The 22,031-nt window shown below is 42.3% G+C and overlaps 1 protein-coding gene and 1 pseudogene across 8 annotated transcripts in view; one reads left to right on the top strand and one right to left on the bottom strand.

The window, feature by feature from the left end:
* The window catches only part of LOC102130668 (stimulated by retinoic acid gene 6 protein-like), an 80,272-nt gene that overhangs the window by 26,780 nt on the left and 31,461 nt on the right, over positions 1–22,031 (top strand). For 7 of the 8 annotated variants that reach the window (XM_065530311.1, XM_045373494.3, XM_074017035.1 and 4 more), the window contains 5 exons: positions 4,819–4,894; positions 7,065–7,165; positions 10,816–10,946; positions 18,870–18,990; positions 20,906–20,951. In XM_065530311.1, the coding sequence (XP_065386383.1) occupies positions 4,819–4,894; positions 7,065–7,165; positions 10,816–10,946; positions 18,870–18,990; positions 20,906–20,951 (475 nt within the window). Of the gene's footprint in view, positions 1–4,818; positions 4,895–7,064; positions 7,166–10,815; positions 10,947–18,065; positions 18,213–18,869; positions 18,991–20,905; positions 20,952–22,031 lie in introns of those variants that run through there. The other variant, XM_074017037.1, reaches the window with a different exon arrangement.
* Positions 1,267–2,784, bottom strand: LOC107127627 (armadillo repeat-containing protein 8 pseudogene; annotated as a pseudogene).

Genomic DNA, 22,031 nt, shown 5'->3' with positions numbered 1-22,031 from the left:
TGTGAGGCTAACGCAGAGTCTTGTAGTTATAATAGACAACTTTAAGCTGATAATAATTTAACTTTGGTTGCATAAAAATACTCCATACTATTTTTCTCCTTCCACAATTTATATTTTCATTGCCTTAATTTGCATCTTTATTGCATGTTCCTTAGCCACTAATTGTAGCTCTTATTGACCATTTGACTTTTACTTTTCATACTAAAGAAATGAAAGATTTACATAGCACCATTATAACAACTGGGGTAGTATCAGTTTGATTATAAATATACCTCTACTGGTTATTGATTTTTAGCTTCCAGTTGCAGCACTCCTTTAAGCATTTCTTGTAAGGCTGGTCTAGTGGTAATAAATTCCCCCAGTTTTTGCTTATCTGGGAAGGTCTTTATTTCTCTTTCATTTCTGAAGGATGATAGTTTTGCTAAATATAGTGTTCTTGGTTAACAGGGGTTTTGTTTTGTTTTGTTTTTCAGCACTTTGACTATTTCATCCCATTCTTTCCTTACCTGCAGGGTTTCTGCTGAGAAATATGCAGTCTAATGGAGATTCCCTTATATGTGACGTGATGCTTTTGTCTTACAGCTTTTAGAATTATTTCTTTGTCTTTGATTTTTGGCCATTTGATTATAATGTGCCTCAGAGAAGATCTTTTCGGGTTGAATCTAATTGGGGATCTTTGTGCTTCCTGGAGCTAAATGTCCATGTCTCTCCTAAAACTTGTAAACGTTTCAGCTATTATTTTGTCAAATAGATTTTCTGTGACTTTGTTTATCTCTTATCCCTCTGACATTTCTATAGTACAGATATTTGTTTGCTTAATGATTTCCCTTAAGTCTCATAGACTTTCTTCATTCCTTTTATTCAGGTTCAGAAATGTATATATTTTTTACTTACAAATATTCATCTGACCAAAATTCAGTATAACCTTTATTGAACACTTAACAATTGTTTTGTATTTAAAATAACGTTTCATTCAAACTTTTTATAGTTCAGTAAGGTTTTTATACAGCAAGCAATGCTTAAAACCTGCAAAATCTGTAGAAAAGAGATTTTCACACAAAATAAGAAAATAAAATATATACACACATATACATGGCCCATGTACATGTGCGTGCACGCGCACACACACACACACACACACACCTGTGTGTTCACACAGACATATTCATTCTCACTCACAAAGTGAATATGTCTGCAGCATAGGCAAAAGACTGTAGGTCCAAAGGAAAATGATTGATTGTTCTAATAAAGAGTCCATGTAGCTAAGAAAAAACTAAAACAAAACACAGTAATCTTCTGAGGAAATTACTACTTCAAAAAATTGTTCTCAAGGTGAATTTGAGATCTAAGCCTACTAAATTACTTTTGCACAACAGCTCCCTGTAGTCCAAGGCAACTTGTGCAAATAGAAGGAATCAAATGAAAGTAGTTTCTGTACTTTCTTAAACAAGGATGTAGGATGCTCACAGGTGCCTAGGGGCACTCTCATCATGCTAGATACTGCTGCAGGGCCATTTTTGCCTTGTCACAAAGGTCTGAATCTGGTGGCCGACTCAGTTTGTGTAGAATATCTATGATGCCCATGTCTCATAATTTATCCTGGCATTCTTGTGAACCTTCCTCTTCATTCCATAAGAGGTTTGATATACAAAACATCACTGGAAGCTGCAGTTTGACATGTGAATGGTCCATGTAATATTTGATTTTCTGAAGGATATCATCATTGGTCATAATAGATTATTTTGCTGTTGTCTCATGTTCTATGTTGGCTAAGATGCACAATATCTACTCTTTGATCTTAAAGTTAGGTTCCCCTTCTAAAATAAGGATGACAGCTTGCATAATTTGCTTTCCATGAGTACTCATTATTTTATTATATGAGGCCAGGTCAAGAGGAGATTTCTAAGAAGTCCCAATGTCTTCATCAGCACATTAAAATCTGAATCTGATAATAACCAGAATAGCTGTTCAGTACTCAAGCTTTGTAACATGTCTGCTTTTATTTTTTGTTCAGCCTGAAATGCCATATTCATTAAAGCCCAAATTCTGCTCACTCACAAAGCAGGATTTTCACTCTGGGTTAATCCACAAAGTAGCTTTACAACTTCTGATTTTAAAATTGACTCTTTCCTTGGAGATAATTCAAGAAGATTACATACCATGGAAGATGCTACTACTAGGATTTCATCTGGTACGTTTTGTAAAACCTTCATTAAAGGTTTTTACAGAACGTGATCCTAGAAACTGTTTTGAAGCTGCTGCATAGATCTCGATAAATGGTGCATACATCTGACAGCAGGTAACTGCACCTTGACACTAGACTCAGACAAGCCAGTCACAGTTCAGTCCATCATATTTTCAGTCTCAAGACTTTTCTTCTGAATGTCTTCATCATTTGCTCCATGAGAGTTGTAGAGATTGAATGCAGCCTGGCAGAGTTCATGAGCATGTTTTAAATCATGATCAAGCCTTTTAATATCAGTGATGGCACTCAACGAGTTGGGATACTTGAAATAGTCAGCAAACATGGCAATGAGGTGATCAGTTATGCTAGCGATTCTCTGTACCTCAATATCTGGTTCAATCAGATAGGCAAGTGTCTCAGCTCCTTTAACTCTCTCCTCTAGTAGTCTCTTCTTACTGCACATTTAAACCAAATAAGGCAATGTCCTTAATACAGTTGTTATCTGTCTGAATTGCTCCAGCTGTACACGTTAAACATTTTGCTGAAGTAAACTGTATCTCAATATGCTTATCCCTCTGTAACATCTTCACAAAAATCTGTGATAACAATTCTCCATCAACCAAAACATTTACCAGGGTAAAACTGAGAAACATTTCAGTGCTTGCATTTGAACTTTGTAGAAGAGTGAGCTTAGTAGGTGAGCAATATTCTTAACTGCACCATGGCTAAATAAAATTGTTTGATGATGTGGCCCTTTACAGCAGTGTGAGACGATCCGACAGAGGTACTCCTGAATATAGTGGAACCTGCTAAGCAGTGCCTTGAGGTGCAGTATCACTGTGGCATCTGTAAACAGTAGCTCCTTTGGAGTGACAGGACTGGAGAATTCCAGTAACTTTCATTCATGGTCCAAAAGGAAGCTCATGCAGATTGGGGTCTCCAACAGGCACACCATCTTGAGCCTTCCCGCTTGGCTGCTCTCATTCTTTTTTATTCTCATTTTCTTTTATTTTTATTCTCATTTTCTTTTCTGACTAGATTATTTCAAAAGATCTGTCTTAAAGTTTCAGAATTCTTTTTCCTCCTTTCTCTTGTTATCCTCCTTTTTTTCCTCTTCCTCCTTCTCCTGTGGTCCGTTGCCAGCCCCATTCTGCTTCCACTTCTTGTACTGTGGGTATTGAGCACATCCTGAGTGCTCCTACAGTCTGCGGCCATGTTGGTTGATGCCTTTACTCTGATCTAGTCCCAGTTGCTCTCTATCTTTCAGGGTCTTCTGGTAATTTCCATGTCCCTGATAGAGCCCCTTCTTGCTTTCTAGTATGGTTATGCATTTTCTCTCTCTTTCTTTCTCTCTCTCTCCTTCCTCCCTCCCTCCCTCCCTCCCTCCTTTCTCTTTCTTTCTTTCTTTCTTTCTTTCTTTCTTTCTTTCTTTCTTTCTTTCTTTCTTTCTCTCTTTCTTTCTCTCTCTCTCTTTCTTTCTTTGTTCCTTTCTTTCCTTCTTTCTTTCTCCCTTCTTTCCTTCTCTATTTCTTTCCTGTCATTTTGAGGGTTTTGTATGGGGTGGGGAGACTGGAATATATGCTCTGTTTACCTCCCTAAAAGCAGAAATCTGACTTTTACAGTTCTGTCACATACCTGACAGTTTGGGTCTCACCCACCCCCTCCCCACAACTTATCAGATATTTCAGATTCATGGTTAGACATAACTGTGGAGCACTGGCGTTTTAAAGACTTACTGGGGAATATGCCATGCTTGTGGAATCCCCAGAGGAGTCCTCTTCTCTGAGACGTCTGAGGGAACAGTAGGTGCTGGCTAGGGAAAGAAGGTCAGCAGTTGGCTGGTGGATGCTGTAGGAGCTGGGAAAAGCATGAGCAAAAATGTGGACATACATGATAGAGTGTGCTGTGGTGGCTTTGTGGAGATCAGAGCAGAAAGAACAAAGTGTGGTGGGAGTCCCAGAAAGAGGCATCTCTTTGAAGAGAAGCCATAACACTACTGCCATATGTTTTAGACATGAGACAATGACAGTCCTGTCCCACAGATAATGGGGGCTGGAGAGAACAGAGTCTGCAGCCTGTAGTCCAGTAGTCTCTCTCCTGGCCCAACAGCCCAGCAGTGGCTCAGGTGTGAGCTGATGTTTCTTGACCTTGACCAATGCTAATTTCTTGTGAAGGATGCTTTAGTCTCAGGGCCCCTCACTCACACAGCACCCTTCCAAGGCTCTGGGAGAGTGGGAAGAACCCTGATTAGGTGTTTACATGGTCATATGTCTCCCTTAAAATATGAAAAAGTAAGACATTTTATAGTATTACTTTAAAAGCATGCCAAAGTTTTATAAGCTTTGAGCCCCACAGAACTGAATTCTGCCCCTAAATGAAGGACTTAGTTCCAGTTAGCAGAGAAGTTGGTGAATAATCAAGCTGGAGAAAAAAATACGAAAGATTATTCCACTTAGGGAAGACACACTACAGGTGAGCAGCCTTGGCTCTGAGAAAGTGAAGTTTAAAAAGATCAGATGGTCTTAGCGGATGGTCTTAGGCCAAACTTCTTGACAGTGATGTTCAAGGCTAAAGGATGAATGACAACAGCAATGACTGATGATATGTATGTGATGTTTTTGGCCATTTTGCAGGACCAGGCAGTTAAATGGCACCTGTACCAGCTCGGTGGACATGGAGCTCTTCCTTCATTACTCCCTCATCCCATCAGTAAGTAAAGGCAGGGGAAGAATGAGGAGGACAGGAAAGGGCAGCTAGGCTGCTGCCAAACGCAGACTCCCAAAGAGACCTGAATAGGTCAGAGGAGAGAGATCAGCTGAGTTTCCTTCTAAAATTTCTTATACTGTGTACCAAAAATATGGCAGAAGAAGGCTTTGCGGGCCCAAGAATCAGGCCTCTGGACTTTTAGGAGAGTCAAACAGGCTTTTCCAATGAAGTAATGATGGCTCTGAGGTCAGTTGGAAGATACAGTTAAGGATATCGCAGACAGAAGGGGAGAGCACATGTAGAGGCTCTGGGGATGGAGGGAGAAGGCAGAGTGGGAAGAGCTGAGAAGTTCAGCCATGGCTGGGGTGAAGAATTGAGGCAGAGAGGTCTGGGGAGGTGGGTGGGACAGGCCAGGCAGAGCACTATGGGGCTCTGTGTTAAGTTTTGCCTTCATTCTAAGTACAGTAGGAAATAACGGAAGTGTTTCCAGCATGAAGGTGGCGTGATCAGATTTATGTTTTTAAATGATCTCTCTGGTTGCAATGTGGAGATCGAGTTGGAGGTGGGGAAGAGATGAGGCAGGAAGACCAATTGGGAGACTTGCGGGGATCCAGGTGAGACGTGATTTTATCACATCCTAGATGATGATGTCAACTCCAGAAGTTCAGGAGGTGAAAACAATAGGAATTGTAATGGGCTTGATAGGAAGGTTAGGGAGAGGGGGAGGTTGAGGATGACTTAGGTTTCTAACTTGCGCAACTGAAAGGATGATGTTAGCTGCCATTTACTCATTAAGGAACATTAGAAGAGATCCAGGTTTGAGGCAGATATAAGACATACTTGGCCAGGCACAGCGGCTCATGCCTGTAATCCCAGCACTTTGGGAGGCCGAGGCAGGCAGATCACTTGTGTCTAGGAGTTTGAGAACAGGATGGGCAACATGGCAAAACCTCATCTCTACAAAAATTAGCTGTGGGTGATGGCACGTGCCTGTGGTCCCAGCTGCTTAGGAGGCTGAGGTGGGAGGATCAGCTGAGCCTGGGAGTTTGAGGCTGCAGTCAGCCGTGATTGTGCTACTGCACTCCAGCCTGGGTGACGAAGTGAGACCCTGTCTCAAAAAAAAAGACGCATACTGAAGCTCTTGATAAAAGCTTTGAGAAGCTTTCAATACATTAAAAAGAAATATCAACTGTGTAGTTGGTTAAATAGTTTTGGAGCTCATGGACAAAGTCGGTGCTGGAGATTCAAATTTAAGTCTTCTGGGTATTTATTGTCATTAAAACAAGGACATGAGGCTAGGCACAATGGCTCACCCTGTAATCCCAGTGCTTTGGGAGGCCACGGTGGGAGGATCACTTGAGGTCAGGACTTTGAGACCGGCCTGGGCGACATAAATGAGATCACCAGAGAAGATCAGGTAAGATGAGTAGCCCTTGGACTGAGCTATAAGGAACTCTGGAGCAAGGGCTGGGGTAAAGAGTGATCCAGCAGACGATGCTGAGAAATAGTGGGGAAAAATCAAGAAAGCATGGCTGGTGAAGGCCTAGGGAAAAGAGTACTCAAAGAGGAGGGAATGATCAACACTGTAGAATGCTGCTGAGAGTTCAAGCTAGATTTGGACTTCAAGTATACATGGGACCAAGCCACAAAACGATCATCAATGACTTTGGCCATAGCTGTTTTAGCAGAGTGATGAGGGTAGAAGCCAGGTTCGGGGTTGAGGAGCCAGTGAGAGGTAAGGGAATGGAGACACAAGTGTAGACAATTCTCAAGAAGTTTCTGATAAAGGCAGGAGAGAGAAAGAGCATCACGTTTGTGAGAACATGACTGAATCCACAGAAAAGGAGCAAAGAAGGCTTTGCAACCTGGTAGTTATTACTGCCTTTTGACAGATGAGGAAACTGAGGTACAGGAAAGTTAAATCTCCCTCTCAACTAGGATGTGAGAGAGACCAGATTTGAACCTACATCTGTTCAGGGCAACAAAAAGGAAAACTCAGTACAGAACATTCTGGTAGCTCAAGGATACATGCAGTCAGCCCACTGGCTCTGGAGTTTGAGGTGTCACTAATGTTCTATGCACTCTGCTAACCCACACATTTGTTTTCAGGGAGGGCTCAGAGGCCATGCTGAGGATGAACATGCCCACTAACTCTCATCTTCTCTTCTTACAGCTCTTCATCATTTTGATCTTGTCCTTCCTCCAAAGACGAGAGCATCGTAGACAGAGAGATGATACCTCTTACCTGCTGGGGAACCGCTTTGGCATTATCATGTGAGTTCAGTCAACCCCTACAGCTTAGGGTACCCTGTGGTTGGAGCCAATGCCAATTATGAAGTCAGATAGCTACCAGGACCTCTCCTCCACCTCTATCCCACTGTGCACAGCCCTGCCTCTCCATGCCCCAACCCAACCAAAGCTCTCGGAGTTCAGAATTAGTTTCCAAGCCTTTGCAGCTATCAGCACCCAGGGCTGCTCAAAGATGCTTAAATCATCTCACAGAGACTCAGCCTACTATGGAAAAGACCTTCCCACACTTGAGACTATGGCTACCTCAGGAGGCAGGAAGGAGAGAGCTCCCTGTGACTGGAGACAGCAAAGCTTCTTGTTAGGATGGCACCATGGGTCATGCACCAGGAGAGCTTTCAGAGCTTTTCTAGCTCTGCCATTTTGAGTCTCTGCAGCTCATATCACATTCTTCCTTGAGTTCTGATTGTTCGTATCTCTGTTTCATCACTTCTTGTCATCATCTTCATCATCATGCAGTTAACATTTATTGCACACCGTCTGTGACCCAAGCACTGAACCATTTGCTTTGCCTACATTATTCTAACAAATCTTCTTGCCAATCTAGCATGGTAGAAGTTGTTATCCTCATGCAAGGAATGAGAAAACTCAAGCTCAGAGAGGTTAAGTGACCTACCCACGGCCACGCAGCTAACAAGTGACAAGAGCTTTAGCCCAGATCAGCCTTATATTCTTTTGAATCCCTCCAGTGTTATAACTTGAGTAGGCTCAAGCTGTGGACATGCTGAGGTCTCAGCCAAGGGCTCTGGAGAAGAGCGAGAAAGCACAGATGTCAGAACTGAGGCAAGGGGTGACCTGAGCTGCAGGTGAAAGATTCATTCTGGATACCACCCATTGGGGCAGTCCACACTTTCCAAGCTGCCAGGTCTGAGACCCATGGGTTGAGGCATAGAAAGAGACTGAATTGGTGGATAAAGACCTTCAGTTCTGCCCTAGGCATTTAACATGTAGGGCCTGGCACAGGACTTTATAAAAAGTAGGAGGTCCATAGCAGTTACATTCAACTGCTTTGAATTACATTGATAATGACACAATTGACTTGCTCCCTGGCTGCTTTCCCATCTAAACCCCTGCTTGTCTGATAATTTTGGCCCACTATCTTCTCTGAGCAATAACCCCTCACATGTGTGTGACACTCTGCAGATGATAAAGCAGTTCGTCATTTGCTGTCCACAATGACTGTGATAGGGGCAGAGTAGGGTATTCTATCTCGGTTTTAAAGATGAGGAAACTGAGTCTCACATAGCTCTTAAGTACTATAGCTGGGATCTTGATTACAATTTGATTCAATTAAACAAAATGCACATCCACAAACCTGCACTAAGCGCCTACTCTTTCCAAGGTCCAGTGCTAGGTCCCCACCCCAAAGGGGTTTATAGTTTACTAAACAAGTGGAGAGCCACAGTTACAGGGAAGCAGAAATTCTAAGTCAGAGAGGAAATAATATGACAGACATAGACCCTGTCTCAAAAGGCTCTGGTGTGGTGGCGCCTACCTGTAGTCCCAGGTACTTGGGAGGCTAAGGTGGGAGGATCGCTTGAGCTCAGGAGGTTGAGGCTGCAGTGAGCCAAAATTACACCATTATACTCCAGCCTGGGTAACAGAGGTATGCTGAACAGGGACATGAACTTAATGCTGAGGGGACACAGATGGGGTAGCCTCACTGGCGGTGGGTGAACAGGGAGGTTTCCTGGAAGGTGTGCTCCTTCTGCTGAGCCTTAAAGGTGAGGGTGAGTGAGTGAGCCAATGGGACTCCCTGCCTGCAGTGCCTGGCTCTCCCTTCCCTCCTGAGTTTTCATTAAGGCCCATTTAAATGGCCCTTTTCATTCAAAGAGACCTTTTTCTTCCCCCAAATGCAACTGTTTCCTCTGACCTTTACAAAGCTGTCTTGGTTAGAAGAAACAGATATTCACTCAAGCTTGTTTACATTAAAGGAAGAGAAAGGATTTTTTAATTTTTTATTTATTTATTTGTTTTTTTTTTTGAGACGGGGTCTAGCTCTGTCAGCCAGCTTGGAGTATAATGACATAATTTTGGCTCACTGCAGCCTCAACCTCTTGGGCCCAGGCCATCCTCCCAGCTTAGCCTCCCGAGTACCTGGGACTACAGGTGGGCACCACAACACCCGGCTAATTTTTGTGTTTTGTAGAAACAGGATTTCTTGTTGTTTCATGTTGCCCAGTCTGGTCTCAAGCTTCTGGGTTCAAGCAATTCGCCTATCTTGGCCTCCCAAAGTGCTGGGATTGCAGATGTGAGCCACTGTACCTGGTGACAAAGGATTTCTTTTTTTCTTTTTCTTTTCTTTTTTTTTTTTTTTAACAAAGTTAGAGGTCTCACATAAACCAATAGAACAGGCCTCATGGGAACTGGATCTCTTGAGATGGGAATCTGTGGGAGACTGATTTTTCTCTCTCTCTTTCTGCCCCTCTGTGTCACTGGTGCCTCCTCAGCATCATTCTGCCATTTTCCCCTCTGACTTAGAATCTCTGCTTCCCTGTAACCTTGGCTATCCCCTGGCATTGGCTGTGATCCCAGCTTTTTATGACTTTCCAGACAAGTACTTTAACAGCTAACTTGTTCATGTCCTTAGGGTCACAGATTCAAAATGTAAGATCAGACATCTGATCAGTCCATCCAAAGACAGGCCCACAGTCTAGTCAACTGTGGCTAGGAAGGCATGATTATGTAGGGGAGGCAAAATTATCTCTCTTAATATTTTCAGCTGGGCCTGATAATTAAATTGACATAAGACAATAGGAGAAAAGTATACACATTTATTTAATGTAAGTTTTATGTGACACAGGAGCACTTATGGTGAAGTGAAGACCCAAACATACAGTTAGAGTTGAATACGTACACATGGAATTAGACAAAGGATAGTTAAGTTGTGAAAAAGTAACTAAGTTGTGCGGGGAGACTAGAAGACAAGAGTTATTTAAATAAAGTCTGTACCAAATTCTCTTGGCCTCAACTTCCTGTCCCTGATGATAAGAATGTTATTTTCTTTCTGTATAGGGAGAGCATTTTTTGCATAGAAATTTCATCTCCTGTTCTTAAGAAATAGCATGAGGGTCAAAGTGATCTTCTTGTACCTGCTGTTTTTTAAACGTCTTTAACTCAAAATAGCTGATATGCCAGAGTGACATATTTTAGGGTGCCTATTATTTACTTCTTCAAGCACAGACATAGCAAACAATACCTAGACCCTCATCGGGGATATTAGAAGGAAGAATTCTCATAGAATGTGGCTGTATGAGGGCAGGCTTCCCCAAATCTCTCAGACATACATCTTGTTTTGGTCCTTGAGTCATTCTGTCTGTGTCTCTTATAGATGAAACTCATCCCATTTTGCTTTCAAGGCTTCTGGTGTCCTTGCTTGTATCTCCTGCTTGTCTTGGAGCTCCTCCAGAGGAAGAGTTTTGTCCTCCTTACTTCAGTACCCTGAACTCATGCTTACCCCTAGGCCTGGCACAGTGGGCCCCATGAAATGTCAGTTGCATTGAGCAGCTGACTATTCAATAATCCCTCCTCAGGGTGGGATCACTACTTTGGCAATGATCTGTGGGAATGTCTCAGAGCCACCTTCTGACCTCACAAACTGTTTCTGTTGTTTGCAGGCCTCTGGACTTCGTGGGCACTTTCAGTAACCGATGGTCCTATGGAATCGCCTTTGGGGCCACAGCTAATAAGGTCATGTTTTTGTTCTCAGAAGGCTACCAGCCCCTGCAGATCCCGCAGTGGGCCCAAGGTACTAGGGCTGCCTCACACCTGCTGGAAACTACATCATGGAAATTCTTGCTCTCAGAGACCACATGGCCCACGCTCTCTGGGATTAGGGGATAAACTCTGTGAATGGTCATGTTCTTGCCAGCCTGTTACTTGCCCAAGGTCAACACCTAGCCCACAAATCTTCGAAGCTTCTTTGTGGGGCTTTCCCCCAGTTACATTCAGAGGTCCTTTAGATATGATGTATCAAGTCTTAGGAAGTATGTTCTTCCTCACCTACCTGCCAAAAGCTCTCCTGTGTCATAACCATGGCTGCCTTCTTGATATTGATGAGCCCTATTCCTCCTCAAATTACAATGCTTATGTTTTTGGCCATTAGTCTGAGGTGTCATCTTTCCCCATGCCTCATGCTCCCTCTGAAAGAGTGTAACTCTAAGCTACAAGTTCACTTTTCCTTTATACAATCATTCTCAAACCTCTCTGTCCAGTACAGTTTCCTCTCATGGGCTCCAAGCCTATATGATCAAATGCCTACTAACAGGTCATTAGTCTTTAAGAAAATGCAAATGAAAACCAAAATAATATGTCATTACACACCTCTTAGAAGTACACAGTTTGAGAAGTTTTGGCAAATGTTTACATCAATGAAACCATCACCACAATCAGGATAAGGAATCCCAGAGATTTTCTCATTCCCCTTTGTAATCTCCCCTTTCGTCCCCTCTTATGTCACTGCCCTCATTTACAAGCAACCACTAATCTACTTAGTTTGCATTTTCCAGAATTTTGTATAAATGGAATCATACAGAATGTACTTTTCTTTGGTCTGGCTTCTTTCAGTCAGCATAGCTATTTTGAGATTCATACACATGTAACATGTGTTAGTAATTTATCCTTTTTTCTTGCTGAGTAGTATTCCACTGTATAAATTGACTACAGTTTGTTTATCCATTCACTTCTTGAGTAATATCTGATTTATTTCCACTTTTGGCCATTGCAAATAAAACTGCTGTGAACGTTTGTGTACAAGTCTTTTCATACACCCATGCTTCAATTTTCCTTGAGTAAATATCTATGAGTAGAATGTTTGGATTACACAGGCCATAAAGTAGATCATACTTTTAAAGGCTGAATTACGTAGATCATATAGTAGATCATACTTTTAAAGAAACTGTCAAACTGCTTTCCAAAGTGATTGTACCACTTTAGATTATCCCCATCAGTATGAGAGTTCCAGTTTCTCCAACACTGGTACAGTCTAAATTAAATTTTAGTTTCTAAATTAAAAAAATTTAATTTTTTAAATTTTAAATTTTCTAAGGAGTGTATAGTGGTTTCTTATTGTGGTTTTAATTTGCATTTTTATAGCAACTAATGCTGTTGAGCATATTTTTATGTGCTTGTTTGCTATTTCTATACCTCCTTTGATGAAGCTTCTATTCAAATCATTTGCCTATTTTCAAAAATTGGGTTTTTTGCTTTCTTTTTAGTGAGTTTTGAGAGTTTTAAAAATATATTTTGGGTATGAGACCATTATCATACACATATATGAATTGCAAATATTTTCTCCCAATCTGTGGCTCGAATTTTCTTCCTCCTAACAAACTCCTTTGAGGAGCTGACATTACTTTTGATGAAATCCAATTGACTCATTTTTTTTTTCTTTTGTGGCTCATGCTTATGGTGTCATATAAGAAATATTTTTCCTAACATAAGATCATGTAGATATTCTCCTATATTTTTTCCAGAGTTTTATAGCCTCAAATTTTGCTTTGAGGTCTGTAATACATTTTGAGCTAATTTTTTTTTTTTTTTTTTTTTTGCATATAGTGTATAGGAGGAGGTGTGGATTGAAGTTTTTATTTTTTGCATTTGGATTGCCAAATAAAAAGTATTCTAGCACTATTTGCTACAAAAGTCTGTCCTTGGTCCACTGATATGCCTTTGCACCTTTGTTGAAAAGCAATTGGTCACATATGTATGGGTCTATTCTCAGACTCTCTATTTTCTCCTATTGATCTATTTGTCTATCTTTGCACCAATACCATACTGTCTTCATTATTACAGATTTATAATAAGTCTTGAAATCAGGTGGTATTAGTTCTTCAGATACATTTTTATTTCAAAGTTGTTTTTGCTATTCTAGATTCTTTGCATTTCTACATGAATTTTAGAATAAATTTGTCAATTTATACAAATAATGCTGAAATTGGGATTACATCATTTGCACATCTTTAGATCCATTTTGGGAAAACTTATTTTAACAATCATGAGTCTTCTGACCCATAAACACAATATATATCGCCTTTTATTTAGAGTTCATTACTTTCTCTCAGCAATGTTTTGTAGTTTTCAGTGAATAGATCTTTCACATCTTCTGTCAGATTTATATCTGTTTTATATTTTTTATTGTTCATTGCTAATATATAGAAATTGATTTTTGTATGTTGATCTTATATTCTACAACCTTGCTAAACCTACTTAGTAGTTCCAGTAGCTTTTTTTCTGTAGATTGTATAGTATTTTGTACATACTACATCATATTATCTGTGAGTAAAAGCAGTAGTTTTATTCATTCTTTTCCAATATAAAGGTCTTTTATTTTATTGTTATTGTTTTTCTTAATTGCAGAGGGTGAAATTTCCAATACAATGCTCAGTACAAGTGATCCGACCAAGCATCCTTCTCTTGTTCCTCATATTAGTGAGAAAGCTTGTTTTCTAAAAAACACCGATTTTGAACAATTATATTACTATGTGTCTAATTTTCTTGATGTTTCTCATGATTGGGGTTTGTTGATCTCTGCATTTTGATTTTCCTCAAATTTAGAAAAATTTTGGGCATGGTGAGGCGGCTCCTGGCTATAATCCCAGCACTTTGGGAGGCTGAGGCAGGAGGATTCTTGAGCCCAGAGTTTTGGGACCAGCCTGGGCAACATAGTGAGATCTCATCTCTAGAATAATAAAAATAAAATTAGCTGGGCATGGTGGCACATGCCTGTATTCCCCGCTACTTGGAAAGCTGAGGCAGGAGGAGCACCTGAGCCTGGATTGTCAAAGCTGCAGTGAGCCATGATTGTGCCACTGCATTCCAGCCTGGGCTACAGAGCAAGACCCTGTAGGAAGGAAGGAAGGCCAGTCTGAGTGACCTTCCTTCTGTAATCCCAGCACTTTGGGAGGCTGAGGTGGGTGGATCACTTGAGGTTAGGAGTTCAAGACCAGCGTGGCCAACATGGTGAAATGCCGTCTCTACTAAAAATACAAAAAAATTAGCCAGCTGTGGTGGCATGCACCTGTAGTTCCAGCTTCTTGGGAGGCTGAGGCAGGAGAATCACTTGAACCCAGGAGGCAGAGGTTGCAGTGAGCCCAGAGTGCACCACTGCACTCCAGCCTGGGTGACAGAGCAAGTCTGTGTCTAAAAAAAAAAAAAAAAAAAGGAAGGAGGAAAGGAAGGAAGGAAGGAAGGAGGGAGGGAGGGAGGGAGGGAAGGAAGGAAGGAGGGAAGAAGTAGAAAGAAAAAGAGAGACAGAGAAAGAAAAGAAAAGAAAGGAAGGGAGGAGAAATTTTGGCCATTATTTCTTTTTTTTTTTTTTTTTTTTTGAGACGGAGTCTCGCTCTGTCGCCCAGGCTGGAGTGCAGTGGCCGGATCTCAGCTCACTGCAAGCTCCGCCTCCCAGGTTCACGCCATTCTCCTGCCTCAGCCTCCGAGTAGCTGGGACTACAGGCGCCCGCCACCACGCCCGGCTAGTTTTTTGTATTTTTTAGTAGAGACGGGGTTTCACCGTGTTAGCCAGGATGGTCTCGATCTCCTGACCTCGTGATCCACCTGTCTCGGCCTCCCAAAGTGCTGGGATTACAGGCTTGAGCCACCGCGCCCGGCCTTCTTTAAATATTTTTTCTCTCTTTTTCCCTCCTGAGGACTACAATTTTAGGGCATTGGAGTTGTTGCATAATTGATGCTCTGTTCCTTTAAAAAAATTGTAGTAAAATATATATAACATAAATTTTTCATTTCAATCATTTTTAAGTATACAACCCAGTGGCATTAATTACAATCACAATTTTGTGCAACCATTCCAAATATCTATTTTCAAAACCTTTCCTCACTCCAAACATTATTAAGCAATAACTCCTCTTTCCTCTTCTCCTCAGACCCTGGTGTAGTAGTACATTCTCATGCTGCTATAAAGAAATACCTGAGACTGGGTAATTTGTAAAGGAAAGAGGTTTAATTGACTCACAGTTCTGCAGGGCTGGGGAAGCCTCAGGACACTTACAATCATGGCAGAAGGCGAAGCAAACCGCAAACATGTCCTTCTTCACATGGTGGCAGGAGAGAGAATGAGAGCCAAGCAAAGGGGGAGGCCCTTTATAAAACTGTCAGATCTCGTGAGAACTTACTCACTGTAGTGAGAATAGTATGGGGGAAAATCGCCCTCCCATGATTCAGTTACCTTCCACTGGATTCCTCCACCACACATGGTAACTATGGGAACTACAATTCAAGATGAGATTTGGGTGGGGACACAGCCAAACCATATCACCCTGATAAGCTCTAATATACTTTCTATCTCTGTGAATTTGCCTCTTTGAGACATTTCTTGTAATGTTCGTACTTTGTGCCTGGCTTTCTTTCACTTAGCATAATATTTTCAAGAATCATTCATGTTGTAGCATGGATCAGAACCTCATTCCTTTTTACGGCTGATATACTGCATTATACTATGGCTAATAATCCATTTATCTGTTGATGAGCATTTGGGTTGTTTTCATCTTTTGGCTATTGTTAATAATGTTGTAGTGAACATTGATACACAGGTATCTGTGTCCCCATTTTAAATTCTTTTGGTTATATACCTGAGAATGGAATTGCTGGGTCACTTGCTAAGTCAAATCTGTGCTTACCTTTTTGAGGAATTGGCACACTGCTTTTCACCATGGCTGCACCATTTTATATTTTTGCTAGCAATGTGCAAGTGTTCCAATTTCACCACATCCTAGCCAACACTTACTGTTTTATTTCTCTCTCTCTCTCTGTGTGTGTGTGTGTGTTGATTATAACCATCCTAATAGGTGTGCATAGCATCTCATTATTGTCTTGATTCATTTCCCTAATGACTAGTGATGCTGAGCATCTTTTTATGTGCTTATTGGTCATTTGTATATCTTGTCTGGGGACTTGTCTATTCAAGTCCTGGCCATCTTTTTACTGAGTTGTTTATCTTTTTGATGTTGAATTGTAGTTTTTTATATATTCTGTATATCAAATCCTTATCTGATATATGATTTGCAAATGCTTTCTTATTCTGTAAGTTTTCTTTTCACTTTCTTGATAATGTCCTTTAATACATAAAAGTTTTAAATTTTGAGGAAGTCCAAATTTTGCTTGTGCTTTTGGTGTCATGAAGTTTTTCAGTCTGGCTGGTGAGAACAGGCACTATCCTGGCGCTGTGTGACTTGCAGACATGTTTACCTCTAATCTTTTCAAGTGGTTCTTTCCTACACAACCCTGCTGGTCAGCACTCAGCTGAAGACTCAGGGGAACCATCTACAGATATCTGTCTCCCAGAACTCTCTCTTTGTGCAGCTCCCTCCTCTCCAGTACTATCTCCTGCGAATTCTAGCTGTCTTTGTCTTCCCAGAGTCTCAGTTCTGTCTCCTCAACTCAGGCAAACTGCAGGGCTCTGCCTGGGTTTCCCCTGCCTGTACTGCATTCTGCATTAAGGTAGGGAAACTGTGGGGCTCACCTTGTTTGTTTCCTGTCCTTCAGTGATCATTGTCCTCTGCTGCCTGAAGTCCAGTGTCTTGAAAGCAGTTGTTTTATATATTTTGTCTGGTTTTTGTTTCAGGGGGAAGTGTAAATATAGTGTGTGTTTTATTTTCATGTGCTCTTCATATATTCAGGATACCAATTTTCTGTTTGTTTTACTTTGGTCTTCATTTCTAAAATGATTTTTTTCTTGTATTTCTAATTTTTTTCCTGAGTTATCTAACCTGTCATCAAATCTTTCTTTTCTTTAATCACTTCCTTTTTTAGTTTTTCAAATTCTGATTTATAGATTATTTGTTCATAGATGCTATCATTTTCTTAATTTTTTTAGCTTATATTGAAATATTAGATTACAGTTTCCATCTGTCTTACAGGCCTCTTTCTGGAGTGGTTTTGTGATCTCTGGTGATATTTTTCTGCTCCTTATCCTTTTTTTAAATAATAACTTTGAATTTTTTTTTTTTGAAATGGAGTGTTACTCTGTTGCCCAGGCTGGAGCGCAGTGGCATGATCTCAGCTCACTGCAACCTCTGCCTCCCAGGTTCAAGCGATTTTCCTGCCTCAGTCCCCCGATAACTGGGACTACAGGTACCCATCTGTGCCTCATTTTTAAGTGAAATAAGTTTTCTTATAAATTCAAAAAGGAAGGCTGGGTCAGACATTATTTCTTGTTTTATGGCTTTAGAGTTTCCTTTTTTGTTTTCACAATGTGACTATATCTCTGTCTTTATCTATCTATCTATGTATCTATCTATCTATCTCATTATCATTATTAGTTATCTATCATCTACCTAATATCTATCATCCATCCATCTACTATCATCCATCTACTACATACCTATCTATCTATCTATCCATCCATCTCCTCATACTTTCTGAGTCTGCCTGTCTTTTCCACCCTTGTCCACACACCTTATTTCCCAGCTACTCCTCATTTTGGATTCCACTGCCATCAATTTATGCTCAGTAAAGGGCTTTGTCCTGGGAGGGGCCTTAGGTTATTAGTATAGGAATTTCCTGGGGTTCAGACAACTCCAGCATCTTCAGATCCTACTAAGGTCTACTTACACTCACCTATGAATCGTGGCCTTCAGCTGCATTTTCTCGTTAGTATCTGCTGCACATTTTGAGTTCTTCAGCTCTTGGGCCTTCAGAACCCCTGTTGCCTTTCTTCTACTTCCTCTTACTCAGACATTGACATCAAATGGGTCTTGTCGCCTAGATTTGTTGCAGATGTTGTCTGTGAGTCTTTAGTTTTGTCTTTCTAGCTGCTCTGATTCTATGGGGAGAATTCAGGGAGATTAGAATGTTTTGCTGCTGCAACTGCTATCCTCACCGCAATTATTGTTTTTGTATTGATCTTTCCCGCCAGCCCTCCAGCACTCACATTCACGTATGTACCGACCAGCCAATTATCTCCCATCCTTTGATGTCCTTCCTTCCCTACTTCTCTCCATTGTACAGTCTCCTGCTTATGTTGCATTGCCTCCAGGAAGCCTTCCCTGATACCCCAAGTAAGGTCAGTGGCTTCATCTTTTGTGTCCTCGCAGTAGGCTGAATGTCCCTACCTTAGAGGTCATTTCATGCCACTGACTTTCCCACCTGTCTCCCCTGTTGGACTGTCAGCATCTCAAAGCAAGAACCTTGTCCATTCCTCCTGTCCCGAGTTCCTGGCCCAGGAGTCAGCTCAGAGTAGACACTTTGAAAGTATCTAATCATCATGCATGATTAGATTATACTGGATGCTGTTAGTCCATCTCAGAGCTAGTTAGTGGCAGGATTAACGTGACTGTTCCCTTATATGTAAAGTGTGCTGTAATTAACAAGCAGCTTTGCACATACCATAGCCCCTCTCTCTGAGTCTGGTGCACTTGCAGTCACTATTTTTGATTGTTCATTTGTCTGTTTGTTTATGTAGTCTGTCTGCATCTATCACACTGTGAGCTTACCAAGTACAGGGACCAATTTTCCTTCATGTCAATAGTAAGCCCAGTGCCTGGCTCCAAATAGGGACCAGGAAGGGCCTGTTGTATGAACGAATGAAAGTCATTCCTGTTGGCCCTAAGCTGGGGCCGTTCCTGACTGGGGGTCAGCTTGAGGTACCACAGCTTCCCTGGGACTCCCCTGAACCCAGTGGTAAGAGAAGCTCACAGCATCTCTGGCCCTGTCTTCCCAGCCTTTGAGCTTCTGATTGGAGGCATTGAAGTCGGCCTGTCCCACTTCCCCTTCTTTGCCTGCCTCTCGTCGGAGTTCCAGCTGGTCAGCTCCATCCTGGGCTTCTGCTACTCTCTGATCTGGTAAGATGGTCTCTGCCTGCCCCCACTCCCCCGACTTCTTGTGTGTGACTGAACTCTGGGCACAGGGCTGGAGGTAATCTGAGAGCTCCTCTTGGGGGACACCTTTGCCCAGAACTGAGGCCCAGGGAGGGCAGGAGTGACTTGTCCAAGTTCCCATTGTGGGGACTGCATTGGAGGCTTCAGAAGGCCAGGCTGGCATTCTATCTGCTTCACACAAGGCTACTTGTGATTAGAATGTTTCTAGAAGTCAGGGATTTAGGAAAACTCATTTCTTTTTTTTTTCCAAATAAATTATAATTTTATTTTATTTATTTCTATTTCAATAGCTTTTGGGGTACAAGTGGTTTTTGATTACGAGGATGAATTGTATCATGGTGAAGTCTGAGATTTTAGTGCACCCGTCAGCCTAGTAGAGGACACTATACCTGATCTGTGGCTTTTTATCCTTCTCCCTGCTCCCACTCTTCCCGCTTCTGAGTCTCCAGAGTCCATGATACCACTCTGTATGCCTTTGCGCACCCACAGCTTAGCTCCTACTTAGAAGTAAGACGATGGTATTTGGTTTTCCATTCCTGAGGAAAACTCATTTCTGTTAGCTGCTGGGGGCCCCACTGGAAGACTCAGGAGCCCTTTTCAAGGCTTCTCATCAATGCTGCCATGGCTTCTCTCAGGAGCCTTGGAGGAAGTTCCCGTGCCTTAGCTGGGCATTCAGGGCCATCACAGTCTGGCCTCTCCTTTTCCCTCCATCCCCCAACAGTGTCTAGCACACACCTCCAGCCATACAAGACTCCTGCATTCTTTCATCCATCCACTTATTCATTCAACAACCATTACATCCCTGCTACGAGCCAGGAAATACACTGGTGAACAAGACAGACTTGTGTGAACCAGGTGTTCTGGCCTCTTTGTCTATATGTCCCCATTCCCTCTGTGGGTCATGTCTAGGGATAAGTGTACACTCCTGCTTCGAGGACAATCACTCCCACCAGATGGAAGTTTCTTGACCTTCATGTTGAGCTCTGTGCCCTCAGTGCCGGGCACCAGACTTGGCACAGAGCTGGCACCAGAGAACCGTTGTTGACTGAAAACGCCTCCAACAATTCTACTCTCCAGCTGTGGAGACTCATTTCCTTGTTCCCAACTCCTTTGCTGGGCTCTTTCCCCCATCCAGCATTTTTCTATGAGGCTGGGATTCTCCCACTTAGAGATGACAGGCAGGGGCCTTACAAGCAACTGACATACCAGTGGCTACAATCATAAAGTTTGTAAGTGATCTGCCTTATAGAAATTTAAATGGAGGGTATCCAGGGTTAGATGTGGCATAATATCATCTCATCAGCCTCTGACAGACATTTGCCCAGGAGAGAACAGGGTAGTGGGAATCGCTCAGCAGCTTGGGCATCATGGGAGTACGGCCCAAGCTGGAACAGAACCAGGAATGTATGTGGGGGCGGGGGTGGGGTAAAGCGTCAAGGCTCATGACTTTGGAGCAGTCTACAAACAGATCACATAGAGGTAGGAAGAGCCTTGGCCATGGAGTCAGGAGACCTGGGTCTGCCCATGCCCGTGTGTGACTTTGGATAAATCCCTTGCCAACCCTGGACTTCCAGGTCCCACCTGAATGATGAGGGAAGGGAGGATAAACTCTCTAAGGGCCTCCTGCTCTGCGATCATGGATTCTAAGACTATGTCCTCCATGAGGGCAGGTGAATGAATGAATTTAGTGTGCGCCTACTTTAGCACAAGCAGGGTGGCTCATCCAGGAGAGATGTCCATGGAAGCCTGGGCATTAGCTCTCCCAAGGGGGACAGGTAGGCGTGGGTAGGTGGGATCTGAGCCATTTTCATAGGGGCTGCTCCTGGGGCTGTGCTGGGAGGGAACCCCAGGACCCCCAACTCTGTTTCTGTTCCTGCAGGTTTGCTGTCACCGTTCTTCAAGTTTCACAGTGTCCCCACGGGCAGGTGAGTCTCCGTTGGCCTTTTTTGGGGGTTTCAGTCCTATCACCATGGTCAACTTGCTGTGTGATCTTGAACAAGCCTCTGTCACTTCTGGGGCTCCACTTCCTCATTTGCATAAAAAGGTAGTTGTTGTTGTTTATGATGCTTCCATTTGTAGAGCACCCCATGTTCATCAAGGTGTGCATTCACAGAGAGGTGTGTTCTCCTTTACTCCTCACAGCAGCCCTGCAAGGGTGGGAAGTTCATCAAACCTAGTTCACAGGTGAGGAACTAGTATATTAAGTGAGGCTCAAGTACATTAAGTCACTCATAGGAAGCAGTGGAATTGGGTATTGAGGCCAGGTCTGGCTGACTCCAAAGTCCATTTCTTTTCACTCTCTACAGCTCCAGTCTCTTTTTCTATAAAGTGGAAGACTTGGACCAGATGAGCCCCTTCCAACTTTGCCATGCATTGTCCTCAGAGTTGGTGGGAACTGGTTCATCTCCTTAGCCCTGGACCCCGGAAAAGGAGCGAGTTGAAAGAGGGATGTCACAGTGCACCTAGAAAGGCTACCAGGCAGGTTGTGGGGAACCCAAGAAAGCCACCTGGGCCGGGAGTGCATATAGCAGACCTTTATGTTTGGTATGACCTCAATTTTTAGTACATATAGATATATAGATGCAAGACATAGAAGTGTTGACAGTAGTCATATCTAGCCATAAGCATAAGTTGGAGAGGAGGATCAAGGGAAGACATGAGCCCTGCATCTCAGCATATCTCCATCCTGCACTTTAACATCACAACGTCAAACCCCAGTTTCCCATGGGAGGAAATATGACTCTGGAAATGTAAAAAACATGAAACCAACCAGTAAAGTGTAAGAGATAAGTCACAACATTACTTGTTTTGAGACAGTGGAAAACCATCTTTTTCATCAAAATAAAACTAAAAACACAGAAATCCAATAAGTACCATCTTGAGAGAACTGTTACTCTTTCCCTCAGCTTGTGTTGCTCTCAGCCTTATGGCAATTATGGGTTATTTCTTCTTCTCTACCTCCATCCTTCCATTTCTTCCTCTCTTTGTTTCTCCTTCTCCCTCTC

This window comes from Macaca fascicularis, chromosome 15 (assembly GCF_037993035.2).
Source record: "Macaca fascicularis isolate 582-1 chromosome 15, T2T-MFA8v1.1".
Taxonomy (NCBI): domain Eukaryota; kingdom Metazoa; phylum Chordata; class Mammalia; order Primates; family Cercopithecidae; genus Macaca; species Macaca fascicularis.
Note: the sequence above shows the minus strand (reverse complement) of the source record. Positions and strands in the feature narration are given on the sequence as shown.